This window comes from Mirounga angustirostris, unplaced genomic scaffold (assembly GCF_029215605.1).
Source record: "Mirounga angustirostris isolate CCGP_5_RB_7025 unplaced genomic scaffold, mMirAng1.0.hap1 SCAF_8, whole genome shotgun sequence".
In the NCBI taxonomy this organism is placed as follows: Eukaryota; Metazoa; Chordata; class Mammalia; order Carnivora; family Phocidae; genus Mirounga; species Mirounga angustirostris.
The window spans coordinates 86083967-86105793 of record NW_026991716.1 but is presented as its reverse complement, the minus strand read 5'-3'; the positions used below and the strand labels follow the sequence as shown (position 1 = coordinate 86105793).

At 39.0% G+C, this 21827-nt stretch overlaps 1 protein-coding gene across 1 annotated transcript in view; it reads left to right on the top strand.

Moving 5' to 3' along the window:
* The first annotated feature begins 4473 nt into the window (after positions 1-4473).
* MCHR2 (melanin concentrating hormone receptor 2) overlaps positions 4474-21827 on the top strand; it is a 30042-nt gene continuing 12688 nt past the window's right edge. Inside the window, exons 1-4 of the mRNA XM_045866044.2 lie at positions 4474-4577; positions 7815-8022; positions 16164-16373; positions 20651-20845. Coding sequence (XP_045722000.1) covers positions 7841-8022; positions 16164-16373; positions 20651-20845 — 587 coding nt within the window. The 5' untranslated portion in view covers positions 4474-4577; positions 7815-7840. The remainder of the gene's footprint in view (positions 4578-7814; positions 8023-16163; positions 16374-20650; positions 20846-21827) is intronic.

The following is a 21827-nucleotide window of genomic DNA, read 5'->3' as shown; positions in this document are numbered from 1 at the left end:
AAAAAAAAAAGAAGAAGAAGGTAGCGGGAGGGGAAGAATGAAGCGGGGGAAATCGGAGGGGTAGACGAACCATGAGAGACGATGGACTCTGAAAAACAAACTGAGAGTTCTAGAGGGGAGGGGGGTAGGAGGATGGGTTAGCCAGGTGGTGGGTATTGAGGAGGGCACATTCTGCATGGAGCACTGGGTGTTATGCACAAACAATGTATGGGGATTAACATAAGAATAAAAAAAATTAAAAAAAAAAAAAAGAACCCCGATGAGTTGGGCCATAACTTAGAAAGCAATTCTATACAACTTGGACCTGTAGGTGTGGGGGGGGAGGGGCAGGGGTATAATAGGTAAATGTAAGTGTTATATTTTGTGCTTTATGGCTATTAAAACATCCTTATTGATTTTGCTAGTTATTAGCAGCAGAACTTTTTCCCATATAATTTTTTTTCTGATATTTAACCTGAAAGGAGTAACAAGACAAACAGCCATAAAGCTGGCTCATCAGATTCACTTAATCCCATCAACATGATTATGTTCATTGAAATATAGTCGAGGATTATTATTTTAGGATTCATTTTTTAAAATAATCGAAATTGTGTGAAATATCACTGCAATGTACGTAAACTCATCATCTGTTCTTTTGATTTATTCTCTACATCATGCTCTTCTTTGCCATGTACGTTTTCCTATCACTTTTCAGACTTCTTAACACTCTTTTTCTTAAAAAAAAAATCCAATTTCCTTTATATCCATTCCTCCTTTTGCTTGTCCTAGTCATCATGAATAAATTGTGTATGTATGAAGATGTCAGTGTACATAGATGAACAATGTGAATCAGAATATATTAAACTGACACTGTCAGTCTTCTCTCAACACCAACCTCCCAAGCATAAATTTCACCCCCCCTTTTTTTTTAAGAAGGAAATCTTCCTACAAAAAGATGTCTTCAACTATTTAGGCCCAGATTTCTGGAGTTATATTTTACATAAGTGTCACAACTTGCAATTTAATAAATGAGAAAGAGTTTTACACCTAGACGTTTCAAGGGGAAATTACTTTCATTTAATACCTGGGTGGATGGATTTACCCTCGAGGTACCACATGAGAACAGATAGAGACAATACAGATAGTTTTCTGCAAAGGAGAATTTATTAAGTTAATCTTTTTAAAAATTTTATTGTTATTTCTTTTGAGAGAGAGAGAATGCAAGCACGTGGGAGGGGGGGGACAGAGAGAGAGGGAGAGAGAATCTTAAGCAGGCTCCAAGCCAGTGCAGAGCCGATGCAGAGGCTCAATCTCAGGACCCTGAGATCATGATCTGAGCCAAAATCAAGAGTCAGACGCTTAACCATCTGAGCCACCCAGGTGCCCTGAAGTTAATCCTATTTAAGTACTGGTTTCCCTTTTTCATTTTTTTAAATTTTTATTTAAATTCCAGTTGGTTGGGGCGCCTGGGTGGCTCAGTTGGTTAAGCGATGGCCTTCAGCTCAGGTCATGATCCTGGAGTCCCTGGATCGAGTCCCGCATCGGGCTCCCTGCTCGGCAGGGAGCCTGCTTCTGTCTCTGACCCTCCCCCCTCTCATGTGCTCTCTCTCTCTCACTCTCTCTGTCTCAAATAAATAAATAAAATCTTTAAAAAAATAAATAAATAAATAAATAAATTCCAGTTGGTTAACATATAATGTAATATTACATTCAGGTGTACGTTTTAGTGATCCAATACTTAGGTACAACACCAGGTGCTCATCACAAGTGCTCTTCTTCATCCCCAACACCTATTTTATTGATCCTCCCACCAACCTCCCCTCTGGTAACCATCAGTTCGTCCTCTATAGTGAAGAGTCTGTTTCTTGGTTTGCCTCTCTTTTCTTCCCCCTATGATCATTTGTTTCTTAAATTCCACAGATGAGTGAAATGCACCCTGATGTTTATAACAACATTATCTACAATAGCCAAATTATGGAAAGAGCCCAAATGTCCATCAACTGATGAATGGATAAAGAAGTTGTGGTGTGTGTATATATATGTATGTATATATATATACACATATATATACAAAGAAATATTACTCAGCCATAAAAAAGAATGAAATTTTGCCATTTGCAACAACGTGGTTGGAGCTAGAGTTTTAACACTAAGCAAACTAAGTCAGTCAGAGAAAGCACTGGTTTTCATGATAAAATTAGAGGGACTTGTCCTGGATGAAAATGGCCCTCAGATATAATGAAATCTTACTTAAGAATTGAGAGATTCTCTGTCTAAAAGATTCTAAAAAAAAAAAAAGCTTCTGAGTCCATATTAACAATATTTAAAATATGAACATAATTTAAATAAGTAATGCTTAAAACTCTTTCAACAGCTAATATTTACCAACCATCAGTGAATTAATACTTCATTTTTGTATATTTAACTAATGAACAGTTTTCTATTCAGGATTCGATAAGAATATGGCATAAGGATGAGAAATAGGGATAAGAAAGATAAGAATATGGTACTTGCTGAGCCTGAAGAAGCACCAAATATTGTCGGTCAGTAGCTTTTCATATTTAGTTTTCTCACGTTCATATACCTAGAGGGAGAGCAGGCCACTGCCTGCCACAGCTAACAAGACAAGGTAAAGGACAAGAAGGTTATTTTCCTTGACATGGGCTTATTATTCAACTGATGCATTTCTCAAATTTGAAATTAGGTGAATTGGTAAAGCAAGAAATCTCTTATAAATATGATAGAAGGATTCATAAAATTTTAATTGTATAGAATTTTTACAGATTCAGCAATTTGAATTCCAACATTTACAGAAGATGCTACACAAAGGTTTTGGTTGACATTGAAAGAAAAACACTAACTGCCAAAGTAACAGGTCTCTTCACCTTGTCAGGTTTTTAATGACATGAGCAAAGGTTTTAGATTAAAGGTTACAGTTTACTTTCAGGGTTCTTTCCACACATAGTATTCTTTTATGGACAACTTTTCTCACTCTCTGACATTCCTGTCTTCCTCAGGAAACTTGAGAACTGGGATAAATAAAGGAAGAGGTACAGAGAGATGGAAAGGTGAGGCTGAAGGGATTTGGGCTGCGATTTTAATAGCCCAGGAGTTGTCGATCACAGGTGAGCCTTCTGACTGCAATTTTTTTTTTATTAAATGTTAAAAAAAATAACACATAGGCATATCAATTATACTCCTAAATCTTAGATGTGAGGCCATTAGTCTTAGAAACATGCTTATTAGCATGACTGTTGGCTAAAACTTGGGGAGTCATATTCCTGTAGATTATATTTGGAGAAGAGATAATTAAATACATAAATGATTTGGGAGATAATAGATATTGCTATACATAATTCATTGGAAAATGTTTACCCACGTCTTAAATTTAAATCATTTCCAAAAATGCATATACGTTCCCCAAACCTATTATTTTGAATATGTAAACCATATTTCCTTTATTGAACTTGTGGAAATACTTAAAAACAACTGTCGTAAAAGTTCATTTTCACCTGTTAAACACTAGATTTTTGTGTGCCCCCCAAAATCTTCCTTAAGCATTGGTTTTTCATGATCTAAATAACAGAATGAAAACTGAAATAAATTAGTTATCTTGGCTTTTACAAATAGCCACATTTTTTGCTTTTAAAACAACATGAGGTGCCTGACTGTGAATATGTTTCTCTGTGTGAGATTATTCAATGAGTTCAGCCAGTCAGTCATATAAAACTGTTTTGCTTGAAAATGGCTCTTTTGCAAAATTTTTTATATTTTGACATCAGCTTTCAGCATAACAGAAACACAATCAAAGTTAACATTTATATTAGCTGATTTTTAATGGTTGAAATAACAAGATAGAAAAATAAAAGAGCACAGAGGTAAAGCAGGAAAATTAAGCATAAGGAAAGTGTTAATAAAGGAGAAAGAACAGAGATTCAGATTATTGCCTTGTAGCCATACGGTTAGCTATTAGACTGCATTTTAGAAGCTATTTTTACTGTTAATATAACCTGCAGAGCCATACATAAAACCCTCCCATTAATCTGACTTTTCCAATTATCACTCCTTTGCTTTTCTTTATATTTTTACCATTATTATATCTATCCCTAATTACATAGATTGGTTTTTGCCTGTGTTGTTAAATTCTGCATAAATGGAATCATGCTATGTGAACTGTTGCTCTTGCCTAACCTTAAGTCAATAGATTCATCCATGTTATTGTGTGTACTTGCAGTCCGTTCCCTCTCGTACTGTGAAGCATTTCATTGTGTGAGTATATCACAACTGATTATCCATCCCATTGTTAATGGGCATCTTAACCATTTTCACTTTAAGATATTTAAGCCAAATATTTCTAAGAACACGCGGGAGCACTCATCCTGGTACCTATAAACGTATCTCTAGGTATATCCCATCTAGGGGGAAATCTCTGGGTCATGGAACAATATGTATATATTCAACTATAATAAATAATGCCTCCTTGTTTTCCACAGCGGTTTATCAATTTCTATTCCTACCAGTGGAGGTTGTTTCTGTGGCTCCACATCCTCACCAACACTTGGAACTCTCAGACTTGAAAGTTTTTACCAACCTGAGAGGTAGGTATAGATATCCCATTGTGGTTTTGATTTGCCTTTTCCTTATCACCAATGATATTGAATACCTTACAAAATGTTTATTGACCATTGGAAAGATGTTTTGTAAATGCCTATTGAAGTCTATGGGCATTTTTCTGTTGAGCTGTCTATATTTTTCTTATTGGTTTATATATATATTTTATATATTCTGAACAAGAGCCTTTTCTTGGCTATATGTCTTAGAAATATCCTGTGAGGCTTGCCTTTTTGCTATCTTAATAATATCTTTTTTTCTATTTTCCATGTTACCTTTTATTTTTTATGAACATATTTTACCAATAGGCTACTGACTGAAATATTCCATCTAGAACATGAAATAGTCACTCTGCCCCATTTCTCAAACATCCATTTTGTCCTTTCACATACCGTTTTTATTATTGAGTTATCAATTCTCTTAACAAATTTTTAAGCGAACTAGTGTTGAATGATAAGCATAATGTTATACAGCAGATCTCTAGAACTTTTTCATCTTCCACAATTAAACTTTATACCCATTGAACAGCAGCTCCCCATTTCCCCTTTCTACTACCTTTGGCCTCCATTCTCTCTATTTCTATGACTTCAGCTTTTTCAGATTCCATATATAAAATGAGAACATACAGTATTTGTCTTTCTCTGTCTGACTTACTTCACTTAGCATAATACTCCCAAATTCTACCCATGTTGTCCCAAAAGGCAGGATTTCCTTCTTTTTCATGGCTGAATAATATTCCTTTGTGGTGTGTGTGTGTGTGTGTGTGTGTGTGTGTGTGTGTGTGTGTGTGTGTGTGATGTTTTCTTTATTCATTCATCCATTAGGCTGTTTCCATGTCTTGGCAATTGTAAATAATCCTACCATGAACATGAGAATACAGATGTCTCTTGGAGATACTGATTTCCTTTCCTTCAAATATATACCCAGGATTGTGATGGCTGGATCTTATGGTAATTCTTTTTCTAATTCATTGAGGAAACTCCGTATTGTTTCCCATAGTGGCTGTACTAATTTACATTTTTCCAATAGTGCAAAAAAATTCCCTTTCCTCCACATCCTCGCCTACACTTGTTATTTCTTGTCTTTTTTATTTTAGCCATTTTAACAGGAGTGAGGTGATCTCATTGTGGTTTTAATTTGCATTTCCCTGATGATTAGTGATGTTGAGCATCTTTTCATGTGCTTGTTGGTCATTTGTATGTCTTCTTTGGAAAGATGTCTATTCAAATCCTTTGTCCATTTTTTAATTGTACTCTTTGTATTTTACTATTCGGTTGTATGAGTTCCTTATATATTTTTGATAAAAACAGCTTATCAGATGGAATGTTGCAAATATTTTCTATCATTCCATATGGTGCCCTTTCATTTTGCTGATTGTTTCTTTTGCTGCTCAGAAGCTTGTTAGTTTGATGTAGTCTCACCTACTTATTTTTGCTCTTGTTCCTTGCACTTCTGATAACATTTCCAAAAAATTGTTGTCAAGACCAGTGTTGAGGAGCTTTTTCCCTACATTTTCTTCTTGTGGTTTTACAATCTAGGGTCTTACTTTTAAGTCTAATACATTTCAAGCAGTATACAAACAATGCTTATATCTTTGATTGCTTGCTGGCCATTAACCTCAAAAAATATTTTGAGAGTTCCCTGGGGCCTTGGGATAACTGTTTTCCCCTTCAAAAAGGATTTGCATTTGCATCTGCCTGCTACCTAGGGGCTTCACACTCCTGAACCATATCAGGCTAAATTCAAGTCTTGAGTGTCCCTGGTCTAATTAGGCTTTGCCTACTCAGGGTGCAAATCTGAGAGAGGATTCTTCTGGACCCTCCTAAGGAAGGGTCTCTGGAAGCCACAACCCCAGAGATCCATTTTCTTCTCCATTCCAAAGATAGCAAGGCAGCCATCTGAGCAGTTCCCAATGGCTGCAGAGGTAGGAGAGAAAAATCTAAATCCAATTCATCCATACCTGAGGATGTAACATCTGGGGCTCCAGCTGAGAGGAAGGGTTCTCCTGCAAAATTTTCCACTTTAGTAGGCTGTGGGCCTTGACTTCTCTCTGGACATGATTATAGACATGGACCCAGAGCTCAAATGGCTGCGGCAGCAATAAGTGCCTTCTGGATAAAGATAGCCTTGGTGCTTTAATGTTCTGCTTACCTCCCAGTTACAGGATCTCATCCAAACACTGGTCAGGGAGGTCCCAGTAACTTTTCAGATCTTTTAAACTGCTGTATACACAAACATGCACATATTCAAACATATACATATGAACTTTTGTCCAGCATATTTTATTGTTTTCAGTGGGAGGGTTAATCTGGGTTACCCAACTGACTCTCAGAAACAAGACTTAGATGGTATTTTTAAGTGTCTTTGTCAAGCAAATAATTTTTCAGATCTATTTGGTTTTGTTTCTTTACTTGTTTTTTTTAGCACATTTTTTCCTGTGCCATAATTATACTTTGTATTTGGTACCCCCCTAGCTATAACACTTTTCCTTCCTGCATTGTCCTTTACTGAGCTCTTTTTTTTAATGTATCCATTTCTGTCTTTTTTTGAGAGAGAGAGAGCACGGGGGCCAGGGGGGCGAGGGAGAGGAAGAGAGAAAATCTTAAGCAGGTTCCATGCCCAGCACAGTGCCCAACACAGGGCTCGATCTCATAACCTGAGCCAAAATCAAGAGTCAGACATTCAACCAACTGAGCAACCCAGGCACCCCTACTGAGCTAACTCTTATTCATCCTTTAAGATAGTCCAGGAATCATCTCAGCAAGTCTTATTGCATTCTATTCTCAAATAATCAGAGTTGGTGTCCCCATGCACTTTGCTGCAGAGAAGAAATACTTAACAACCTAAGTATTGCAGAGGTACTAGTCAATACAGGTAGACACACAGACCAATAAGAACAGATACCAGCTGTAAACAACCAGTACCAGCATGTACTGAGTAAATATCAGCATGTTCAAAGAATGTACTACAATAAGGTGTGATAATAAATGTATATTATCACAGTACACTGTTCTCTAATTTGCTGTTTACATATCCCCTTTGATAATCTGTGAGGCCATTATGGACAGGGAGCAGTCATATTCACCTGGAATCTTATGTTGCATGGATTCTTGGTGCAAAGAAGGCCCCAATAAATATTTTTTTTCAATTAAGTTAAAGAAATGCTATGTTCATGGAACTGCCTCAAAAATTCATTAAATAAATCACTTCTTATCCCTTCACAGCTTTAACCACTAGAAGTTCATGAACAATGAATTCACTGTCCTCATCCTGTTGGAACACCTCTGCTGAACTTTTGAACAAATCCTGCAATAAAGAGTTTGCTGATCAAACCCTCAGCATTGTAGATACAATCATCCTCCCTTCTATGATTGGGATTATCTGTTCAATGGGGCTGGTTGGCAACATCCTCATCGTATTCACTATAATAAGGTAAGAGCTTCTACTGTTTTCCATAATTTAGGCACATTCTATACTCACTAAATGAATCCTTTTCCCTCTATAGGATTTTTCTTAATGAAATTGGTTTTGGAAATATTTGGTTAAGATCATTAAAGAAGATTCTACAGATATTTGCATCATGTATTAAGTAACATCTGAGTTGCAAAACTCAAAATGAAAAGACCTAAGCCAGTGCTTACTGCTGGGTTAATGAATTTTTAGAGCAGTGATTTTCAATCTTAGCCCCATACAGGATCACCTGGGGAGCTTTCAAAAATCCTAATACATAGTTTCATACTAGACTAATTAATTCAGAATCTCTAGAGCTGGAGTCCAGGCATGAAGTAAAACTGCAATGCAACCATTTTATTTTCAACTTTCAACAATAAGAGTTTTCCTGTGTACAGCCCAGAGATGTTTATACAGCTAATAAAGACAGAGTTTCTATATTTATTTTAAAAAACAACAACAACAACAACCTGTCCTCCTCAGGTTGTGAAAGAGACTATTTTGTACTCATTTGGGCAAGAGAGAGAAACTCCACCTGATTGCCCAAAGATTCAGTCCGTCACAGAGCGTGGGCTGTTCCCCTCGGTGTAGACTAGCCCCATGTAGGTCAAACTGAGAGACATCTGCTCCCAACACTTCCTGCCTTTGCTTCACATCTCCCACCTCATTCAGGTAATTTCCTCCTTCCTCTCAACCCCAGGGCAAAGAGCTCAACCTGGAAAATAAGAATAGATTTACTTGTTTCCCATGGTTCAGAGTTACTGTACAGAGTCAGTGTGCCCCCTCACTGCTTGATATCTTTGCTATCCTGATTATTTTCACATTTAAGTTTCACTTGTTTTAATCAACATAAGATGTTAAATGTTACTGCCCTAGTCTCTAATCATGCTTATAACCATCATTAAAGAAAATTTCATCCATGCTTCTCTATAAGAAAACACATTCAAAAGTACTTCCTAGTAGGTGTTTTCAGCATTATATTAACAAATAACTACAACGATCTTTTGTGTAGCATATTATACTTTACAAAGCACGTTGCAACCTCATTTAATCCTCAGAAGAGCAGTACTATCATTATACCCATTTAGGGAAAGAGGCCTAGGAGAGAAAATAACTTGTCCAGCATCACACAGCTAGTAAGTGACTGTCCTGGCATTGAACTCAGATCCCATGATTGCAAATTCCAAGCTATTTTCTCCACACTGATAAAAACAAACAAATCAAGGCACCTGGGTGGCTCAGTCAGTTAAGCGTCTGCCTTCGGCTCAGGTCATGATCCCAGGGTCCTAGGACAGAGTCCCACATCGGCCTCCTTGCTCAGGAGGGAGCCTGCTTCTCCCTCTGCCTCTGCTCCTCCCTGTTCTTTTTCTTAAATAAATAAATTAAATAAATAAATAAATTTTTAAAAAAATCATCAAAACTAGAAAGATGGTTGGATTTACCATGTGGATAAAAGAATCCTCACAGAACCAATTAAGAGTAAGAGCAGCCTTCAGGATGGTGATGGAGATGACACTCACCATCCCTGAGAAAGCTCATAACTGGTCACTTTCTCCAGGTGGCTTCTCACCAGCAAGCCCACTTTCAAATTTTTATTGTCATTATCTCTGCCGTTAAATGTAGCATTATAAATGGTATTTTTTACACCATCCATATTGAAAATTTATTTAGTATATTAGAATTTTACTCTCAATGAATTCAGGCATTTTTTTTATTGTATCCTGTAAAGCCATTTGTGACTATCAAACATTTTATTTTTTTAATTTAAATTTTAGGTAGTTAACATATGGTGCAATATTAGTTTCTGGAATATCAAGCATTTTACATTAATTTTTTTAAGTGCTAGAAGTAGTTCAACGCAATACGTATTACTAATGCCTATTGCAAACCCAGCACCAAGGGTTATGAAAATACCAAAGAGGGGCGCCTGTGTGGCTCAGTTGGTTGGGCGACTGCCTTCGGCTCAGGTCATGATCCTGGAGTCCCGGGATCGAGTCCCGCATCGGGCTCCCTGCTCGGCGGGGAGTCTGTCTGCTTCTCCCTCTGACCCTCCCCCCTCTCATGCTCTCTGTCTCTCATTCTCTCTCTCGCAAATAAATAAAATCTTTAAAAAAAAAAAAAAGAAAAGAAAAGAAAATACCAAAGAAATGTGGCAGCATCTGATTCTAAAAAGTTCATAGGCTAGTGGAAAAGGTAAGATTTAAACACATAAAATTGAAAAACAATACAAGACATTATAAACACTCAAGTGAAAAAAAAAAAAGGATGAGTTCAAATAATGAGTTCCAGGAAGGGTAATAAAAGTAATCAGATATTCTCAGGAAGCCTCAAGGAGGCAATAGCACCAAGTAGAAAGTTAATAGTCAGAAACATGAGAATGTTTCTAGCTCGCTCCTGTTTGCCAGTTGCTCCTGTCCACTTCTCCTTCCATCTTCCCCTCGTACTCCTTGGTATTTTTACTGTCCGCTCTTAGAGATATATGTAGCATGCCTCACACCCATACAGGCTTGGCCCCACTGAGGAGAAATCAAGTTCTTATAATGTGTTGGCCCTGCAGAAATGGTTGCATTTTTTACAGGCAACTTTTATATGCAAAGACTCTTCAATGTTAGATTTCAGACCCTGCGACAAGCTGCTGAAGAGGTATTGGGGCCAGAGAAAATTCCTGGTTCCCCTCAAATTACACCAATAGATAATGGCCTGATCCTATGTACTCATCTGGAGACAAAGCTGGAAAAAAGAAGAAATGTGGAAAATGAACTCTTCTAAAAGTCAATACTGAGATATAATTCCTGGAAACAGATTCTCAACATAAAGCAAATAATCATTTAACTGGAAAAAAGAAAACCTAAGCCGTCATACTGACTAATTTATTTGCAATGATTGTGAAAAACCTGTCTTTTCTTTGTATCATTACCATTTTATAGATAATATGTGAGAAGATATATGTTAATGGAGCATTTAAGATGAATCTTTTAGTCTCTCAAAAAACATTTGGGAGCAACTTAATTTTAATTTTTATTACTAGGACTTTAATATTTTTCTTTGCAAATTGCTCTCCAAAAAAGTATTAGTCTTTCAAAAGTCATGTGAAAGAAAATTAATTTAAATTTTTTTTTGGCTTGGAATTTATCTAACTCTTTTTTTTTTTAAATTGCTCTCCAAAAATTTTAAGGTAATTTGTATTAATATTTTCATCATGCCTTGCCATAACCTTTTATTTGTTACCTTCTTACCAGATGGGTGGCTTAATTAAAATACTAAGACTACACTAAAAATAAGGAGAAATAGATACATTTAAAGATTTAGGGACTTTCCCATTTATGATGAATATTTGTCTCAGAAGAGGATGAATAGAACTAAAAGTCAGTAAGATCATTAGCAATGCTGGGAAGCAAGCAATGAACTAACTCCTGACTTTGCAAAGGAATACTAGAAACATGTATGAAAAAAATAGGTTTAAGGAAGATGGAGTTTCCAGAATAACAGGTTCTATGTGGTTGTTTTTAAAAGTAAGAAGTAGAGCGCCTGGGTGGCTCAGTCGTTAAGTGTCTGCCTTCAGCTCAGGTCATGATCCCAGGGTCCAGGGATCGAGTCCCACATCGGGCTCCCTGCTCAGCAGGAAGCCTGCTTTTCCCTCTCCCACTCCCCCTGCTTGTGTTTCTGCTCTCGCTCTCTCTCTCTGTGTGTCAGGTAAATAAATAAAATCTTTTAAAAAAAATAAAATAAAAGTAAGAAGTAATTTGTGCATTAGGAAGGTGACTATAAAGTAATGAGGCCAGATGATTCCTAGTCTGTCACGCATTAAATTCACAGCTAGTCAAAAGGAAGCCAGATTAGAAAATGTAGGAGGGAAATTGGGCCAATTATAACATAATCATTTCTCCCTTTTATTCTTCGGAGAGAGATTAGTGAACTCCATTACACAATTAGTTCCACAGTCACAGTGGGCCCTGGGAAGCTACTTCCACAAAGGGGAGGATGTTCTTCTCCATCAGTCCCTCACCCCCACCTCCTGAACACATCTTTCACCTGACAGACAGCTTCATGTGGGCAAAGACTCTAAGGGATGGCCTTCTTCCTGATAAATAAAAAGTCCTCGTTCTGTCATTCCCTGACCTCAACTCCCTGTCAACAAGTTCACACTAAATCATGAATTACTGCAACACCTTACTTTAAACCCTACCAATGGTATCTACATTTTATACAGAGATTACAAGAGGGTTAGTGCGTTAACCTGAAGGAACACTAACGGTCTAATGGTGGAAGACCAGTTGCTAAGACAGATGGGGAGGGGAAATACTTAAAACAAGGCCTCTTCCTTTCTCCCACCCAGTTTAAATCATAACTACTGGCTCCCTCTGACCCAGCCCTCAGCCATTCTCAGAGTGTCAGCCACATGTAAGCTCTTGCTGGGGTTGACCATACTCTTGCTGCACACATACACTATGTTTTAGATACTGCAGAACCTCTCAGTTACGTCTGTTCCCCTGAACTGGAAAGTTGTTGAGAGAGCCTCCTTGCGATGGTCCAGTGCACCAAGACAACTCTGGAATCTAAATGGGTTGAATGCCTTGCCCAAGGACACGAGGGTGTAGAAAGGAAAATGGAATACCCAGTCAGGTTCTCTTTCAACTGTATTATACTATGTATCTAGAGCACGGTTGGCAAATAGGTCACTTGACCCTAAACTCTCCCATCCATGCCAACCATCTCTAATCTGTGCACAGGTTTGTCCTGTAACTAGTGCCTGTGTGTGTGAAGACTCAGAATTCTTCTCAGCACAGTGCTCCGCAAAATCACTACTAATCCACTGGGGTTGGCTCACAATAGGAATTTAATTCAACTGGAGTTAAATGCCTAACGGGGGCTGGTAAGGCAACCCAGAGATACACAAAAGCAGGAAGCTACTACTGTGTCCTACCACCATCTCCCACCCCACACCACCACCCTTCTGGCCCTGAGCTGGATGGAGAAAAGGAGGCAGGTGGTTTTACAGACCTCAGGAGTCTGGGCTGCTTGGTGGGGCCTATAGCCATAATGGGATCTGGGACCATGGAATAGGGGCTACAGGATGAAGGTGGAGCCATGGATGGAATGCAGCCACTGCCCAGAGATGCCAACAGCAGAAGGAACAAGGAAATGCGCTGGTCTCCCCTCTCCTCCATCTTCCAGTTTCTCCTCCAATAGTGCTTCCCATTGGCCAAAACCAACCAAAAGCCAGTTGACAAAGATACCTAGGAACACAACTGGAGAAGGGTGGGAAATGGATTTGAGAGCAAGCTGATCAGCAAAGCAGCCTCCTGCATGTGTGGTGTTATATGTTTTAGCAGTTTTCTTTAATCCATAGCATATATTGTTATTTCCGACTACAACATGTAAACACATTTTTAATAGAAAAATTTTAAAGTCAAATCAGTCCTACTACTATTACCTAATAATCATTGTAATCAATTGATACATGATTCCAGCATATTTTTAAACACATGTTGAAATAAAATTATAAATGTTACATAAATTTATGCTACATACATAATTGAGACTTTTTTACTTCAACAACTATATAATTCATTGTAGGATAATGTGGAATACCATAATTTATTTTATCATTCTTCAAATTAGTGAGCATTACATATGGCTATGTTAACCATATGGAAAACATGTTAGCTAAAATGATCACTAGTCTACATTTTTTATTTTACATGTTTGAGTCATGAGAGAGAGAAATCTAATGAAGTCTGTCAACAGAAAATCTGGAGATAAATTAGATCTAAAAAAAGAATATAAGTTGTATAGGTAGAGACTTTACAATTCCTCTTTATTTTTGTTTTAATTTCTATGTTGTCACTTTTAGTAAAGAAAGCAATAATAAACATAATGTGTTATTTTTATTGCCCTATTATCTTATGTCCAGATCATCGTTTGCTTCAGAATTCTCTTTTTCTATACAGAATATCATCTAGAAACACTTAATTTAATTCTTTTTAATTGCCAGTTAATAGCCTGTACTGTCCCCAACAATAGAATTACCATAATTCATTATCAGTAAATGATGGGTGCCTGTCTAGAGAAGAGCAAGGGCCGTGAATCTAATTGCTGCAATTAGACCCTAAGCAACCACTTATGGTTTATATCCCAATTCAAATGGAAAAAACATCTGTTTAGAGGCTAAGATTTATGGGGGTTTTTTGTGGTGTTTTTGCTTTGTTTTTTGTTTTTTTAATGTGGAACTCTTTCTACCTGACCTCTAGGGTCTATTCTCCTCCACCCCTCCCCTGCCAAAGGCCTGGAGAAGACAGAGAATGAGAGACCAAGGACAGTCCCTTGGCTGCTCTTTTGGTTGACCGATCTTTTCTTCAAATCTCTTCTCATTTTGCGTCTTTCTGATATGAGTCACCACCTGCTGGGGACAAGGACCCAACATGCTTTATAGTGGCATCAACAAGGCCCAGAGTGTGGTTGCTGAGTTAGGAACTCAATGGCAGTAACTCCCCACACAACATGTACTTGCCAGGGCCTGGGTAAAATATCCTCGCCGACTAGTCTCACAGAAGGATTCTCTGGCTTAGAAATAAAGGTCACAGGCTGTAGAATTTTCAGCCAATGAATAAGAGTCAGACATTAGCCTCCAAACCACAGAGCAAAGCCCTGAGCTAGCAGTTGTGGCATAATCTTAGGGCTAACTTTTATGTGCTCTTTAAAGTCTTATTTGTCCTCAGTTCAGATGCCACTTTTGCCAAGAAATCTTCTCTGACTGTCCCCAGGGGAGGGGGCAGAGGCCCCTTTTGGGTACTCCTTGTGCTTCCTCTAGCTTTCTCCCATCACACTGCAGTGATCGTTCATTTAGACATATCTAGACTACAAGCTCCTCGATGTTACAACTTATAGATTACTTAGCTTTGCAGCCCCAGAGCACAATATAATGCTTGACATATAATTGGTGTTCAATAAAATATTTGTTGAATTAATGAATATTATCTCCCAGATAAAGATGTTACCTGTTTATTATTGAATGTTCCAACTCCTTGAACCTAGGGACCACCTGAATTTTAAATTTAAATTTCTGCTCTTAGAAAAATTCTTTTGCCTACAGAGTGTCATATCTAGATAGCATTGAATTCACTCTCCCCAGCAGGAACCATGAGATCATTCTCTGAGCCCTCTACCAGTTTACTCTTCAGATTCTGTCTCCACAATATCTGGATTTCAGGGTCTTAATTTATAGTCTTTGCTATTGGGTTAGATTTTGTAGGAATATTTCTAAGTAAAGGTTGAAATTTCTTTCACAATGACCTATTAGGATTGACTTCCACTTCAGTGGAGAAAAAAAATGCATTATACAATGGAAACCATTTGTTTTCCCTGTTCAGCTGTTTTTGGTGCTAGCTTGAGTGAGCTTAGAGTTGGTATAATTTGTTACTATGTAGAAATTACCCCCAAAACTTAGTGGCTTAAAACAATAAGCATTTATTATCTCACACCATTTCAAGGGGCGAGAATCCAGGAAGAGCTTAGCTGGGTGGTTCTGGCTCAGAGTCTCTCACCAAGTTGCAGTTAAACTGTCCTCCGAGGCAACAGTCATCTCGGCAGGAGTCGGAGCATCTACTTCCAAAGTAGCTCACTCACACACCTGGAAGACTGGTGCTGGCTATTGGCAGGGGGCCTCATCTCCTCTCCATGTGGACCTCTCCACAGAGTTGCTTAAGTATCCTCTCAAGATGGCAGCTGGCTACCCCAGAGAAAGTGATCCAAGAGAGAGCAGGGAGGAACCCTATAATGCCTTTATGTTCTTATGTCATGCATTGTCATTTCCACCATATTCCATTTGTGAAAAGTGGGTTACTAAGCTCAACCACCCTCAGAGGCAGGGAACTAGGTTCCATCTTTTGAAATATCAGAGAATTTGTGGCCATATTTTTAAGCCCCCAAAGTAGTTATCAGATATATAGGTCAGAATGTTTAAATATGCACAAGACTAGGCATTCGTATGTGCATTTGTGTAGGTTTTCCTTTAACTTCTTTTAAAGTTCATTTTGACAACTAACAATTTGTAACAGGTGGCAGTAATTGAAGAAGGTGCACACTTTCAATATCAATCCTCAGTTTCCGTGCTTTTCTTTCAGGTCCAGGAAAAAAACTGTTCCTGACATTTATATCTGCAACCTGGCTGTGGCTGATCTGGTTCACATCATTGGAATGCCTTTTCTTATTCATCAGTGGGCCCGGGGAGGAGAATGGGTGTTTGGGGGGCCCCTCTGCACCGTTATCACATCCCTGGATACCTGTAACCAGTTTGCTTGTAGTGCTATCATGACTGTGATGAGTGTGGACAGGTAAGTGAAGAAACTTTGAAATAGCTTAACATAATTCAGAAGTGTCTGTACCTCCCTACTGTCATCCCAATTTAAGCAACATGGGTGCTAGTTTGTAACAGCCATGTTCCTCTTCCTTTGCTTGTCTCATTGTAGGACTTAAAAATCTTTTTTCCAACTTTCATAGAAATATATATTTTTAATGGAAAACTTAAAACACTAAAATCTCCTTTTTGCAAATCATTCTTTTTAACTTCAGTTTTATTTATAATTCACTGCAAGATAAAAATATCTTGAAATCATGAAATGTTGGAAACCAGAATGAGTGCATCATTCTTGCAATAAGGAAGCTGAGGTCCCAGGAAGTGAGGGGCTTTTCTGAAGGCACATGGTGAGTCAGTGGCAGAGCTGAGAACCGAAGTAGGTCTCCTCACTCTGTCCAGGGCTATTTCTGGTATGTTCAATGTCTCACTGGGATGTTCGATGTCTCACAGACTCCTGTTATCACCTAGCAGCTTGAAGGAATCTGGGGAATAGATTTGGGCTCCTGAATAGTTATGAAGAGATGTTCCAGTACCAGGAAGACCGTATTTTACATCTTTTACACCCCTTGTTATGACTGGTTAATGCAAATGCTGCCATTTTACATCATTAGAAGCGCTTTCGACTCTGACCTGGAATGTGCCAGAACCATATTCACCAACAATGTAAACTAATGTTATTAGAGGAGATGATAGTGATGGTGGGTACTTGTGGAGCAAGTGAGTGGTGGAGCCCAGTTCAGACCCAGGCTGTCTCTAGAGAGGGAAGGTTGCTCATAACTACCTCCTTATCTGGCCTCTGTAGGAAGCAGGCAAGCTAAGATGTCCCTGCATCATCCAGATGCTAGGACCTCCAGACTAGGTCTTAGCAGCATTCCCCAAATAGAAACAAGCCCTAAAGACAGAGTAATATGCATAACAGGAATTTTCTCAGAGAACAACCCACTTAAAATCTCCATCCATCTTCCCATCCCTACCCTAAGTTAGCACACTTGACTTCCCCCCCCTTGCTCTGATCTACTTTATCTTTCTCCCTTGCTGCCAATATATCACATAGTTTAATTTACTTTGTGTATGGTTGTATGTGTGTACTGTTTATTGTTCAGCTTCCCCTGCCCCTCAAATGTAAATTCCACAAAGGCAGGGTCTTTGATCACGAATATGTCCCAAGTATCTGCGTGACACTGCCTGGCACAGGGGTGCTCAAAAAAATATTGATGAATGAATGACTGTCAGTCTTGAGGACTATGTTAAATTTCCCTGGGTCCATCCAGGACTCCTTCCTGAGCTCTGCCTCTTTAGCCTTCCACATCTGCCTTTGGGGTGGGGGAGTGATGAGCAGTTTTTCAAATGAATAAAAAAAGGACTAACGAGGTTCAAAGAAATCATTCACTGAATCATTATTATTCAGACATGAATAATGATGGTGATGTTTAATGCATTTTTTATAACCTGTTGCCTTCCTGTAAAAGAATTCTCGAAATACAGAGTGTGCTTCTCAATTTATAATTAACACCACATTTTAAAATCAATGTACTATGTAGGCCTGGTTAGTTCAGCTGAAGCCAGCTAATGCTGACACAGGGCAGGCCCACTGCAAGAAAGCAACGTACAGTACAGATCCTAACCAATCGTAATCCCATTCTCAGAGATAAGAAAAGCTTCTTCATACCCTGTACCCTGAAGGCAGGAGAGTATTGGCTTTTTCTCTAAAGAAGGGAAATCATACCTCTTCTGTAAACCTCTCACTGCATATAAAGAGAACGGACATTGTCTGCGTTGGAACAGACCAACTGTACACATTTCCTAAGGCTCACAGGTTCTTTTCTTTGAGGGTGTTTGTGTATGTGCATGTGTGTCTTATACACCTGAATGTCATTTTTTTAAAATCTAATGGACACAGTGTGCTAAAATTTTACTTTAGAATTAAGACACTCAGGCCCTTATCCTTCTCTTGCCCTCCCTCTAGAGGATCACATGACCAAAGAAAAATGAAGATTCTATAAAACTGAACTTTTTCCTCTTCAGCATTTCTTAAAGTTCCAACTGTACTAAATGCATAAAACTTCAACAATATCTGTAATTTTGTAAAAAGAAACGGAGTTTTCTTTGCAAGGCCATAAACATGACACTGGTCATGTCAGTGCCATCAGTAAGCCTTATTATTTATACATTAAGTCATTTTAATTGCCAATTCAACAGAGCATAAATTTTAAGTGTTTCTAATAATTTTCATCCTTCTTTCTCTGATTAGTAATAACTACAAGTATGTGTAATATTTCAGTAGTGGGTGCCTACCTCCAAATCAACACCAAAAAATTATGTAAACACCCAAAATATTAAAAACATATACCTCCAGATGAAAGCTGCCTAGACTACTTTTGTAAATAAATTCTCTAGAACATCAAAAGTCAGTAAGTAGAAGCCAAATTCCCTATTCATTCATTCATTCATTCATTCATTCATTCATTCATTCATTCATTCAACAAGTATTTGAGTATGGCCATAGGCCAGGAACTATGCTGGATACAGGAGATAAAAGAACATTAAACTAATAGTCAAGGTTTCTGCCTTTGTGGGGTTTTCACTCCTGAGATGTAGACAGACATTAAGTGAAAAGTCACACAGGTGAATGTGTATTGCCACACAATGATACATATTAGGAAGGAAAAGGAGAGTTCCCCTACGATCTGCATGTATAGTCATGAGCCCTTGTATAGAGTGAGTGGTCAGGGGAAGCTTCGCTGAGACACAGACTGTTAGATAGAAACTCAAAGGAAGAGCAGGAGGAATTAGAGGGAGATTCTGCCAGGCAGGTAGGACAGCATGCACCTGGCCCCAAAAGGGAAAGGAGCTTGAAGGAAGGCCAGAGAAAGACTGACACAAACTACAGCCTAAGTGGCAGGCAGGGCCAGGTGGAGAAAGACTTTGCAAAAGCAATGGTAAGAATTTTGAATTTTATCCAAAAGGCGATGGAAAACCGGTGAGGGGTTTTCAGCTGGGGGAAGGAGGATGTTGGGGTGAGGATATAATCAGAGAAGATTCGCTAATCTATTGATCCCATGACTCCATCATCCTTTAATCCCAGACAGAATGATGGCTGGGCTGCTGTGCAATCACTACCCCATCCCCTTCCCCAGCAGGGGCAGGAGGGGTGGGGAGGGGTCCTTCTCTCCTTAGCCGCAGGTGATGAAAGTGCAGTATTCTTCAGGAGGAGGAGCAGCTGGGGTGCCCTGGGCTGCAAGAATCTCCCTGCGTGCCAAAGGGTCCCTTAACTAAGTTTTCCCTTAAAAAGTCCTGCCTCTTATGCAAAATTGAAAGAACAGGGGATAGGAAATTTTTTATTTTTATAAATCTTCCTTAAGTAGCTCTACAAAAATTCAATGACCATCAAAACATATTTTACATTAATTTAATGTCTGCAAACGCTGCCTTCCAACACCCGCACCTCCAGCAAAAGTGCGCTTTCACAAATACTCTTCCTTCTGGGTCTAGGCTTGGCTCTGAAAAATTCTTCTTGGATTTTCTAGAGAACCAAATATATTTGGTATGTCAGGACTTCAAGTTTAATTAATGATTATCCTTTTTTTCTGAATCAGAAATAGAATAAAGAGAAGAAAGAAAACCCCTCTCCCTCTGAAATTAGCCCATTTCCCCTCTCTGGCCTCCAGCCTGAGTTCCCTGAGGAATTTGCATCGTCTGTACCAGTCACGTTTGTGTATCCTCACTGTGATTTCTGTGAACTGAACCTCCAGGAGCCTGGCGCCCCCACTGGAAAGCCATCTGGGCAAAATGTCTGTCCCAGTGGGCCAGAGCCTCATCCTGCCAGCAGACTCTCCTACCAGCCAGAGCACTCGCCTCCTTCCTGCCTCCATGGCAGTAAATCCTACTGGAAAGAGAGCCTCTCCCTCCTGGAGGAAACCCCAACTCAGAGACCACGTTTTCCAGAGCCTAGCCTATATAGGAAGCACCTTCGTAAAGAGAGAGTTTGCACAGGGCTGAATTTCACCATTATCAGTGTGTTCATGGAAATGACAGCTATTTCAGTGAGCGGTTTATTCAGACTTGCAGGGTCAAGAGTTGTTTTCTCTGCAGGTACCAGCCAGCTCTTAAAAAATATAACTTTCTTTTACCTGCTGGAGGGGTGCTTCAGGGAGGATAATAATACTAATAATTTACTCTTGTCATGAACCTTTCATCCTTGGAGCTCAGTGCTTTTATTGATTGTTCCCAAACCCCTTTTAACTGGCTTTGCAGGTACTTGGCTCTCGTCCAGCCATTTCGACTTACAAGCTGGAGAACGAGGTACAAGACCATCCGCATCAATTTGGGCCTTTGGGCAGCTTCCTTCATTCTGGCTTTGCCTGTCTGGGTCTACTCGAAGGTCATCAAATTTAAAGACGGCGTGGAGAGTTGTGCTTTTGATTTAACATCCCCTGACGATGTACTCCGGTAGGTTGTTAAAACTTAAGAAAAATAGAGTTGAATTAAGTTGTGAAGTGCTTCATCCTCCTTGTCAACATGTGAGCAGCCGCGGAGAGTGTCCTTGGGGATCCTCTAAGGGGCAGTCTCCCACTTACTTTTCTGCTTTCCACAATCAGGTTGGTAGCTTGCTTTTAAGAGGAGGGTAACCTTTAGAAAAAGATATGGAGTTTAATTATGTAGCCTCAATGGACACAAATATATTTAAATATGGATTTTAAAGATCCATGGCAACCAGACACAGCAGGAATGCAAAAATCAAGGGAGGAGCAAAATTTCCAAAATTGTCTAGGAGTTACTGAGACTCAGACCTCTTTGGTATGCCACTGGAGTGTGGTTGAATGGTGTTTCCCCCCATATTCAAGTCCTAATCCTCAGTACCTGTGAATGTGACCTTATTTAGAAATAGGGTCTTTGCAGACATCATCAAGTTAAACAAGGTCCTGCTGGATTAGAGCCGGCCCCCAATCCAGGGATTGGTGTCCTCAAGAGGAGAGCAAGATTTGAAGGGACACACAGGGAGAAAGCCTGTGAAGACAGAGGCAGGGACTGGGGTGATGCATCTACAAGCAAAGTAACAGCAAGGTTTTGCCAGAAACCAGCAGAGGCGAGGAGAAAGGCATGGAGCAGATTCTCCCTCAGAGCATCCGAAAGGAGCCAACCCTGACAACAACCTTATTTTCAGACTTCTATCACCAGAATGGACACAATAAATTTCTGTTGTTTCAAGCCATCGGGTTTGTGGTATTTTGTTACAGCAGCTCTCAGTAACTAATACAGAAGCCAACACAGGGATTTCTCACATTTTAATTTGAAAGGAAAAATTAAGTCAAAAATTCTATTTGAAATTTTGAACACAGCATTGAAGTCCATGACTAAAATTTTTTGATGGCCTACTAAGGGCCATGTATTGTGCTAGGTGCTTTTTGCATACATTATCTCAAGTCAATCT